General features: G+C 34.4%; 2 protein-coding genes across 3 annotated transcripts; one reads left to right on the top strand and one right to left on the bottom strand.

Moving 5' to 3' along the window:
* The first annotated feature begins 1,129 nt into the window (after positions 1-1,129).
* Positions 1,130-4,047, top strand: LOC114753239 (uncharacterized). Of its 2 annotated transcripts, none has more exons than XM_028941904.1 (4): positions 1,130-1,542; positions 1,865-1,945; positions 3,453-3,592; positions 3,677-4,047. In XM_028941904.1, exons 1-4 carry the CDS (start codon positions 1,225-1,227, stop codon positions 3,924-3,926), a joined length of 789 nt encoding a protein of 262 aa, XP_028797737.1. In that variant the 5' UTR covers positions 1,130-1,224; the 3' UTR covers positions 3,927-4,047. The 2 variants fall into 2 exon arrangements, with proteins under 2 accessions (XP_028797737.1, XP_028797738.1); XM_028941905.1 differs by having other exon boundaries at positions 1,132-1,542; positions 3,668-4,047.
* A 2,715-nt stretch (positions 4,048-6,762) lies between these two features.
* LOC114753240 (spermidine synthase 1-like) lies at positions 6,763-10,848 on the bottom strand. Its single transcript, XM_028941907.1, has 9 exons — positions 10,684-10,848; positions 9,829-9,905; positions 8,864-8,986; positions 8,613-8,717; positions 8,412-8,484; positions 8,251-8,322; positions 7,961-8,156; positions 7,489-7,615; positions 6,763-7,114 (listed from the first exon to the last, which is right to left on the bottom strand). Exons 1-9 carry the CDS (start codon positions 10,808-10,810, stop codon positions 7,040-7,042), a joined length of 975 nt encoding a protein of 324 aa, XP_028797740.1. The 5' UTR covers positions 10,811-10,848; the 3' UTR covers positions 6,763-7,039.
* Between the last annotated feature and the right edge of the window lie 225 nt (positions 10,849-11,073).

Raw genomic sequence — 11,073 nt, 5'->3', positions numbered from 1 at the left:
GAGCAGGAGCTCGAGTAACATTCTAGTTCTAGCTCTTGTCATTATTCAGGTAAAGGTTTCATTAGATAAACTGACTTTAAACCCGGGGCTCAACTCTCATATAACAATTCAACATATGCGGGAAAAAAAAGAATTCTTTGAAATCACCAAATTACTTTGAAGTCCACGTCATTGTAAATGAACTCAGTTAACATCTTGATAAATGTACACTAAATTTATTTATAATTAAAGGAACATGACTTCTGAGTAATCTGGTTTTAAGAGATTTTTTTTTCAAAAAAAAAATGAATTGTTTGTGTGGGATATGAAACGTGTTTTTTTTGTTATACATTTATTCATAGGTCCAAGTTTTCTTCGACGAGGAAATCACGTGGCCCAGCCCAAGCGATCCAACACAACCACGATCCACATAATTATTTTAGACTCAGGGCATTTAGAACCCGCTGGATATTCTGACAATATCCCCCTTCCGCTCCGTATAGGCCCATGAATATCTAGGTAATAGGCATTTATTATTATTTTCTTTCTTTCTTTTTTTAAAAGAAAAAGCTTGCAGACCATTTTTTTTGAACGCAGTCATAATGTTATATTTGTGATAAGAAAGTGATATTGCTTTTTCAAAAATAGTAACACTGACACATCGTCATACCATCTTTATTACTTTTTTTTTTTACCAGAGTACCATCTTTATTACTTTTAACTTTTTTATTATTTATTATTTTTACTCAAACATTTTGCTTTTTTTTTTTATGGAAACATTTTACATATTGATACAAGATCTGACGAATTTATTTAACTTTCATATAAACAGGTTAATGGTTGGCAGTTGGCACAGGGAGTTTGTGGGCGCAGTTTGAGGCCAATCTAAAGTATTGAAAGAAAATGCTACATCCACAATAAGAAAAAGAATAAAATAAATTAGAAAGGGAAGCTGAAGGGAAGGCCTTCCCCGGACGTCCAAAGCAATTATTGTTAATTAATTTCTCATAATATAAAAAAGAAAAAGCCCAGATCTAATTAATATGATGATTTGGGTTCATCTATTACTATGAGTTTCAATAAATGTTAACCCACAGTATCTCGATTAAAGGAAGCTGAAATACTTAATGCCTGCGTGACTGTACTACCGACCGTTTCCACCGAGCTTCCCCCTTCACTGGCCTGCGCCTCTGATCCTTTCAGAATTGAGAGCGATAATTGATTGGAGGTGGTCAGATAGCCACCATGCCGGGTCCTGGTCCTCATATGATGTACGCGATGGGCTCCGGCGTGGCTCTCACGGCGGTCACCCACGGCAGATTCAGCCCCCACCACACTCTCACCTACGCTCTTAACGCCTTCTTCGGTCCCGATGTTGGTTCCTTCTCCGAATGGCTTGCTTCCTTCGTTGATAATCCCGCTAACTCCTTTGCATCCCGCCTTCCCGATCTTATCCACCATCCCCTCTATTACATTCTTATCTTGGGACTTCCCTTCTCCTTTCTCTACTCTTGGATTTCCAAGCTGCTTCTTCGACATCAGCTTCTTGATTCTGTCCCTAGGGTCAGTCACTCCCTCACTTCACAAAACATAGTTGGTTCGGGAACTTATTGCTCAGCCTCAAATTTTCCCGAGCTACTTTGATATTTTTGTTTCCAATCATGGGTGGTATCTCAAACATATTTGACTTAGCTTGGCATATTGGGGTCGGAATGGTTTCACTGGGACACCAAGTACATGCTATACGGCAAAGAAACATCTTGTCTATAAATTTGATTGTCCAATTCCCTTGATTTTCTCATGAAGAAGAAACCTTGGCCGTGTTTCTTTTTTGTTTGTTTCTTGAATGCTTGAAATGAATGCATCCGCTTTATATATGGTCCAGGTACCCCTTACATGGAAGCAATGCTTCTTGTTGATATCTGCTGGCTCTTTTAGTCACTTCTTCCTGGATCATTTATTTGAGGTACGTATTAGATCGGGGTCATCTGTACTATTGCTTCCTTTCATATATGCTCGTTCTATAAACTTAAACTATTAGCTTGATCCATGTTAAGTGAACCAAATGAAATGGTTCTCATTTACTGATGACATAAGCGAATTGATATTTTTTGTAACCAATTTTGGCCTCGACTGGGAGTTACATGTGCAATGGTTATCATTTGAATTTGCAATCTAGCTAGGTTTCCTAAAATTACATCACACAATCGTAGTCACGGGTCATTATTTGGTGTCAGGCGCATAATTGGTGGAACTCAGGTTCATATCAATAACTGTCACCCCTTAACTGTTGAAAATCGTAAAGTGATATTTCTTGAGTGATTAAGTTCAATGATTGTACTTACCTAAATAGACTACTGTAGTTCATGTACTTAGTATTTACCAGTATCAACTTCTGTTGTTATGGAGATCTCTGAAATTTACATGCAACGGAACATCAACAGAAAGCTTCAATGAAGTCGTTAGCAAAAACAAAAATCACAAGCTTCTCCCACTATGTTCTCATAGTCGGTCCCAATCCTAGATATAGGAGGAGGATTGTTTTAGGCCCTTGATAACCAAGATAAAACATTGTCACATTTCTCCTGGAGATGAAGTCTAAAACATTCACAGCTAAAGCTTTGATGTTGGTCCTATGAGTAGTACTGTACCAGACTACTAGGATATCTGATAGAAGTCTAAAAGTTCACACACAGGCTAGCACAGTCTTATTCAAGGAAAGGTCAACCCCCACCCCAAAGTGTATTTTCATTTAAATTCGTGAACATAACCTTATTATATCTTCTCTATTTACATTGCCTATTATTTGCTGTATTTGTGACAACTGGTTAGTAACAAAAAATCCTGAATAAAGTTGGGAACTGCACCTCCTCTGCATCAGCAGCTGAAGATAATGAACACAAGCCGCTGGAAGCCATCCATAGATGCCATTTACTAATTACGGTTAGTACATCAAACACAACTAGATACCCCAATAAACCATGAGAAAGACGTCAATTACGATTCTCATGAGCTGCAGCAAACCACTTTTTCATAATGTCTTACTCGCTTTCAGGTCCTCCAATCCATCGTCGCTCATTAGGTATTCATATTTGTTTCTGATACGGACCAAGGTAGTGTAGAATGCCTAGATTCCACATCGGGCAGTATGGGTTGTCCAATATATAAGATACTTATACAAGTAGCTCTGTCACCTCGGTAGTTAGGTTTTGAAGGAAAGCTTTCTGTCCTGCTTGAGCGTCTATCAGGCCCCCTCTAATTAGTTACTATTTTTAAATTAGAAGTACTACGTTCCTGATCCCTTCCATATGCAAGTATACTGTGCTATTGATTGATGGCTTTTATGTTGATGCAAACTATAACAAGAATTGGAGTTGTGCTGAGTTGTAATGTTTAGCGAGCTATCCAGTGGGGTCCAAACTTTATTGTGATTTATCCTCAAAATTTTCTCAGTTATATTCAAAACCTTGTAGGAGAATGGGCACTCAACTGTGTATACTTGGATTTTGAGCACGGGCTGGTGGGAAAGCCGAGCACCAATTAACCCAGATGCTGTTGTTGTAGTTGCCTTTTTATGCACATGCTTATATGGTGGCTTTTTTTACATTAACAGGTGCTTGTTTCTACATTCTTCGTGTTAATTATCAAGTTATATGTTGTGGTGTTGACATTTTCTTTCCCCTCGAAGACCATGCAGAGTAAATTCATCAAAATCCTTTGTGAAGAAGTCGCATCAATCACTGCTACTCGTCCTGTTTATAGCTTGCTTATACTGTTTATGGTGTGCAGTTCAGATATACTTTATCAATCCTCGTCGTCCTGCAGTTGGGGAAGAAGCTGATCTTGGTGTGATAGTTTTTTTAGCCACATTTTTCTTCCTACCCCATGGTCTGTGTATAATGTCCATGCACCCAAATGATCTTCACACAGATCAAATTCCTCTTTAATTGTATTTGCATCTTACTGATAGGATATGAAATAATGATTAATTAATATTTTAGATATTTCGGATGTTTGGCATTAGCAAGGAATATTCGGTTTTTAATTTGATTTGACTGTTACTTTTTATCATTCATTGTTATTTGCATTTAATTTAGGATTCTAGAATGGGCCTAAGAAATGTTGGTTGGCTGATAACTTTAACCCAGACCCAGTAGTTGTTATGTTTTGGTCAGAACCCACCGGGAATTGAAGAGTGCTTCTTTTGGATACATTTCGTACTTTTCACTTCATTTTTACCTTCTTTTTTCCACGCCAAGTTATCAACACATCATCAATCAATATAAGATATGGAATCTGTAATAATTTACGCTAGTTATGAGTCATGAATCATACGACTCATTCATTCATGAAACTTAATGTTATGCATAGGGACCACATTTTATTTATCTTAAAAATTGAGAGAAATTAAGAAAAAAAAAATCATTCTCAACAAATACGAGGGAGAAGTTGATTACGGAATAAAATATATGAAATAACGCATTTAGGAGCTACAACTAAAAAGAAAAAATTAGAAGGACTTGGCTATGTAATTTTAAAAATTAAGTTTCTGTCTCAAAAATTTGTATTGGATATTGATTAATTCGAGTTAAGCAATGAGAAATTTAAGCAAGCCTATAATAGAAAAAGATTTATTATAATAAGTTCCTTGATTTTAGTTTTCACCAGAAGCAGGGAGAGAGTGGTTACAGAAAATTACTCGTGTTTTCATACTTAGAAGCCTTTTTCAGTGAAGATTAAGGGGACGTGGACACCGAGAATCAACTTTGAAAGCTGAGCTTTACTTCTTTATTAAATGAAGAGATGTCCAACACATTAGTCAAAAAATGCGACGCCTCCACTTTCCCTTTTAGAAAGTTTAGTTTATTGGAAGTTACATTATTTGATGTTCTGTATATAGTACTCCTCCTGTCTTTTATAGGGTCCAATTTTTGAATTGGTTTTGATCCTAAATATAAGACCTATTTATTATATTTATTAATTTTCTCTAAATTACCCTTATAGATACTCCATCAGCCATAATCAAGTAGAAGAGGAAGAGGAGGTATTAAGAAAGATGATTATGGTGTTTTAGGAAAAACGTGTCGCGTTTCTTATAATTAATTAACTTACCTAACTTCCTTAATATAATCAAATTAGTTAAATAAGTCTTATATTAAGGACACGAGGAGTACTACTTAACGTGACTGACTCTCAATAATTTTCCCTCGCGCGCGCGCACACGCTGATCTGGACTTACACTGTTACACATATATCAATGGACCCTTGTTAATATATACGATTTTAAGCCTTTTTATGTGCTCTCAAATTAATCCAGAAAATAAAATAGTATATATTTTGTAAATTTATAGATAAAATTTAAAAAATCAAGTAAAAGCTCCTGCTTAAAAATTTTATTAGCTAAAATAATCTTGTATGTTTTAACACACAGAAAGTATTGTTACGATTTCATAAATTCAGATAAAATTTTTAAACATAAACTCTTTACTGATTTTTCATAAAAGATATAAAGTAAAAACGTTAGGGAGGCGAGAAAGTTAAAATGAAACAGACAAACCTTTTTTTTCTTTTAACCACATTCAAAAAGTTTAAATATAGATCACTGCCTTTCTTCTAATTCTATGCTGCACCAATCCACCTGGTCAAGATGTTTTTTCAAGGGTGAGTGAGTAACCATATACATCTCCGAAAGAAAGGCAAACACAGAAAAGACAAATACAGTAAAAAGGGTAACCATTAATCTAACAGCAAGAAAGTTCATGATAACAAGTTTACTGTCATTTAAGTTATTTGTAAAAGTTCAATGATTAAAATTTTAAAATTATGAAAAAAAATTACAGTTTAAAATGAAAAATCAATATTTTTATTAAATATACTTCAAAATAATTTGAAAAAATTACACACGCCCGCATACAATCAAGTTATTAAATTAATTGAAATTAATTTACTTAATACGGAATATTGACTTTCTTTAAGATGAAAACTACTATTGACACAATCCAAAATGTGATTTGGTAGGTTGAATTGATATTTTTGATTATAACAAATCTTAACAACCATCTCCTTGGACATTCAAAGGACTATTTCTCTTTTCTCAGTTGGCATCTTCAAAGCAAACCCTTTTCTTGTTATCTTCCTGTTTTCTTCAATTTTAGGCCAACGCAGTCGAACTTTCTTGGGAGACAAAATCAACATAACAGCTCTTATTAAAAATAAATAACCATTCCTTTCATGCTTGAAGACTCACAATTGCTGCATAAAATGTTGCGATTTTTTAAATTTTCTTTTCATTTAAAGTACAATATACATCTAGAGTTCAGATTCAGATTCAGATATATGATATGTTGTTGGCTAGGCTCTCTGATGTCTATTTCCCCTCTGACATCTGATTCACTATTTCAAATATTTTCACTATAATCTAAACTAATTAATCCCAGTTCCCGGCAAATTAAAAACTATATGAAAACCAGATTCTTGGGTTTATGAAAGTGTGAGTGGAATATTGCTCTTCATCATCGTTTAAAGAAATTGATCTTTGAGTCGAACATATATAAACCAATTATTTCATAAACTTAAACAATATCTGAAATGATGTGTCATTAACCTTGCCAAGTCCCTTACCACCAGCTGGAATATATTAAACTTTACTTACTTTCATAATATTAAACAGTGTTTTTAGGAAATGAGATTTCATATATGGTAGTACGTATGTGATTACTTTTTCCAGTACAATATACACAGTGAAAAGTCGGCAAGAAAATTGATTAATCAGTATCCCTTGTAATGATTTACTCAATGCCAATCGTTTAGATACAAGCAATGAATTTAGTGAGACAAGTAGTAGTGTTTTTGAAGGAAAACACAAACTTTGGGGGGACAGCAAAAATGCAAAATTTCTCAAAAATCCAGACACATCGATGACATCTCACTTGACGAAGATTATTGTCGGAATTTGCATAATAATGTTGTCGGCATATTAATTACTGTTGAATACGCTTAAAATGCTGGACAAGCTTAATTGGTCTCTTTTCCCGTAATTGACATCAACATTCAACTCCACTTAAGTACTGTTCTTGGGCTTCATGCTGGCGACACTTCTCGCAAAAGATGGCAAGCAAAAGGCAGCAGAATGAACCTGAAAACGATGAATAAGTTAAAGGAGAAAGAAGACAGATCAATGAAAAAGGGATGACTTGTAATTAATACTCCTCCGGTCCTTAATATAGAGTTCAATTCTTGAGTTGGTTTTGGTCCTAAATATAAGACCCATTTCTCATATTTATCAATTTTCGCTAAATTACCCCTATAGACACTCCCTCAACCATAATCAAATAGAAGAAGGAGATGAGGTATTAAAAAAGATGATTATGGTGTTTTAGGAAAAATGTGTCACTTTTTTTTATAATTAACTAACTTACCTAACTTTCTTAATCTAATCAAATTAGTTAAATGGGTTTTATATTAAGGATCGGAGGAGTAAATTGGTTCGGGGGTTTGATGATGACGTACCTCAGAGTTGTAGAACTTCAAGGGTTGCTTGGATATGCCATAGTTTTGTGGGTCTATGGGGTTTATTGGACATCTGAAGTCCACGTATGGGCCTTCTGTGGAACAAAGCAAGAATCCTATGACCCCACTGAAAGTAATTAATTAACTGCTTGGTTAGGATTCATTCATCCACAGACATTAAATGATTGAAAAGACTACCTGCTAAGGTAATAAAGAGGCTGGGAGATATAATAGATTCGATTTGTTAAATCAATTACAAGGTTCATTTGTGGTCATTCGAGAAGGATGAACAATATTAAGACATTGCTGTTACTGATTTATGATTCTGCAAGTATTTTGGAACGGTTTGGCAAGACATTGTTATTATGATTAGAGATGGATGAGATGAAAATGATTTGGTGAGATGATGAGAATATATTAAAGAGACAAGCACGTGATGAGAGATGAATATTAAGAAGGTTAATTAATTTGCCTTGGATAAGCAGGAACAGTGGTCCAAGCATAATCAATGGAGCCTTTGAAGATTTTGTGGCATTTGGAGAAGAGCTTCTGAATGTCTAGTGAGCCACACCATAAGCTCTCTGCTTGAATGCACACAACTCCTCCTCCTCGTAGAGCTCTCGATGCCACTCCAAAAAACTCTGATTCGAATAGCTCATGATCAGCCCCTGCACCATATAAGAGTTTAATTAATTACAGAAACAAACAGGTATGTGTATGTCTTTGTACATATCAGAAAAACAGGTATAGTTGCATATATACTTATTGGATCGAAGGCGTCTACTATTATTGCATCGTAGCTGCCTCTTTCGACAGATTTCAGAAACAAAGTTCCTGCGCAAATAATTAAAGTTTTAACAGCAAACCAAAGTTAATCACAATCTTAATAATTAAACACACAAAAAAATGTGTACGGGACGTGCCATCTGTGACATGAAGTTTGACTCGAGAGTCCTTGTATCCAACAGCTATATTTGGGAAATATTCTCTGTACACCTTCAAATTCATGAAACTATAAATTAATTTGATGTTTTCCAATGTTGTGTGTATATTTTAGAATTTAGAGTTCTAGCTAATAACGAGATGCTGCAGAAGAAGAGCAAGCATGAGGATAATTAGCTTACATCAATCAGCATAGTGTCTATTTCACAAATGTCAATTTGCTCCACAGAAGAGTGGCGGGAAATTTCTCTGAGGATGCCACCATCTCCCCCTCCTATAAGCAGTACCTGAAACATGATTCAAATTAAGGGGTATAAATATCAGAGAGAAGCTGTCTTCGACAGGCTTTTAGTACGTTATTCTGTACTAAAATTGATGATTTCCTGTTTCTGATAATTTCTTGTATATCTCTGTGTCTACTGAGTCGTCCAACCTTTTTTGGGTTAGGAATGGAGCAAAGAGGAAGGTGGGTCATCATCTCTTGGTATGAACATTCGTCTTTCTCAGTGAGTTGGAGAGCTCCATCCAACACAAAAACTTTACCGTAGGTTGCTGACTGCAATTCAAAAAGAAAAAACAAAAATCTATACTCTCAATATGCAGATTACCTGCGCACGGACTTCGTAATTAAATATGTATTGATCAAAGTATGCTATACACACACATGTACGATGCAATTGGATTGTGTCTGCTTCAAAAGCTACAATTTAGCTTGTCACGTTACGTTGATAAATACCGGAAGAAAGCTTGAATTTATGATTTTTTTTCCCAACTCAACATAAGGGTAAATACAAGTAAGTAATTTTACTTTTGAAAGCATGCATATTTTATAGAAGTTCAACCTCATTGATAGTTGATGTAATTTATTTCCAAATAATGATTGGCCTAAGGAAAAAGGACAAAAAAATACATGAGAAATTTCAAATTGACAAATAGGTGATTTTAATAGATTTTAAGTACTCCTCCGGTCCTAATTATAAGACCCAATTGACTTATTTGAGGAGATTAAGGAAGTAAGTTAAGTTGGTTATTTATAATAAATAAGTGTTGTTATTTCTAAAATATCCTTGCTAATTAAGTATATTGGCTAAAACTATCATTATTAGAAGGATTATCTTGAAAAAAAATGTATAAATATAAAAGAAAAAATGGATTGGGTCTTATAATTAGGACCAAATAAAAAGTCAAATTGGGTCTTATAATAGAACCGGAGGAGTAAAAAAACCATTACAAGTATAGTCAAAATCATAACAAAAGTAATCGGCATGATCTATTTGTTTTTTTCAAAATCAATAGGTATTTTTTCTCATTTTTTCTTGAACTAATTGAAATGTGTTTAATATTTCTTTAAAGCCAGAAAATGCATATAATATGCTAAGTGAGAGCTATTAGTATCACCTGAAATACCAGCATAGATTGGTACTGGGACTTGCCTTGGAACAAAATATTTTCAACCTTCAAAAAGTGTGCTTGCCCTGCGACATATTCTATCACCTTGGTTATAACTTTATGAAAAATTTTCACCTTTGCGAAACTTTTGTTCCTGATTTTTCAATATTCCTTCTTTTCCACGGGATAAGATAGGGAAAAAAACAAGATTGAAAAATAAAGCTGCTCCTTGTGCTGAACTTTTGAATAATAAGGAAGAAAGTGTCATTCTTTAACGTGTCACACGTTAAAGAAAGGGACTTGACTATTTGAGAAATAAAAATGAATACGTGTGGTTGAGTACATATATCAATAAAGGGGAAAAAAAGATAAGTATCAAATGGTTAAAATTAATAGTATCAAATGGTTAAAATTAATATAGAAACATATTAACGTAAAATTCAAGAAGACATCATTAATGATGATTTATTTATTAATTAATTTTGATTATTAATTTGAAATTGATTATATTTTCATTCTCACTGAACACCAATTAATGATAAATTAGTCACTCAATAAAAAATAATTTAAAATTCATTAAAATTGCATAAACAAAAGACTGAGTTTTAAAAAACCAAACATGCAAACAAAATGTAATATGCGTCAGTCCGACTGAAAAGGCCTAGAGGAGAACACTTATTCTGGACTTAGAGCTAGGAGCGTTTCCAAAATTAAACGTTCCCATTTTCAGCCCTCCGATAGATATTTTCTTATACTCCATTGATGTAATAGTGGTGATCACTAACAATTGCACCAACTTGAAAGCTTTTAGAGAAAAGGGGAGAGGGAGAGAAAGTTATTATATTTATATATATATAATCCCACCTGGCCAAATGGAAGAAAACTCAGAAAACCATCCATCAGGATGAACATGATGATTGGCGGAGGATTCATCATCTTCTTCTGAAGCTGTGATCCTCAGAGTAGAGAAGCCATTCTTACCATTACTCATTACACTAAGAGGATGAACCTTGAAACTCACGCTATCCATGGCGTTTTACAAGAGAAGACCCTCTGGACCGGACGGCGTTTTCAAAATGTGTATATCTTTGGATCTCTAAATCTAAAGGCTCAAATCTTAAATAGCCACGAATATACCGTAAAGTGGGAGGAGAGGGAACTGTTTGATATCCAAAAAGTGAAATTCACTTTGATTATGTTCACATATTTAAAGTAAGAAGAACAACATGAGTAATCATTGGGTTGCAACTTCTC

This window comes from Neltuma alba, unplaced genomic scaffold, assembly GCF_004799145.2.
Source record: "Neltuma alba isolate B1F8T4 unplaced genomic scaffold, ASM479914v2 tig00007808_pilon, whole genome shotgun sequence".
NCBI classification, from domain to species: Eukaryota; Viridiplantae; Streptophyta; class Magnoliopsida; order Fabales; family Fabaceae; genus Neltuma; species Neltuma alba.
This window is presented reverse-complemented; position numbering and strand designations above follow the sequence as displayed.

Coding starts and splice junctions, on each gene's coding strand:
- LOC114753239 (XM_028941905.1), top strand. CDS start 1,225: ATGCCGGGTCCTGGTCCTCATATGATGTACGCGATGGGCTCCGGCGTG. Junction 1,543..1,864: donor TTCTTGATTCTGTCCCTAGG/GTCAGTCACTCC, acceptor TATATGGTCCAG/GTACCCCTTACATGGAAGCA. Junction 1,946..3,452: donor TCCTGGATCATTTATTTGAG/GTACGTATTAGA, acceptor AAAACCTTGTAG/GAGAATGGGCACTCAACTGT.
- LOC114753240 (XM_028941907.1), bottom strand. CDS start 10,810: ATGAGTAATGGTAAGAATGGCTTCTCTACTCTGAGGATCACAGCTTCA. Junction 8,485..8,612: donor TAGACACTATGCTGATTGAT/GTAAGCTAATTA, acceptor ATGAATTTGAAG/GTGTACAGAGAATATTTCCC. Junction 8,323..8,411: donor CAAACTTCATGTCACAGATG/GCACGTCCCGTA, acceptor TTATTTGCGCAG/GAACTTTGTTTCTGAAATCT.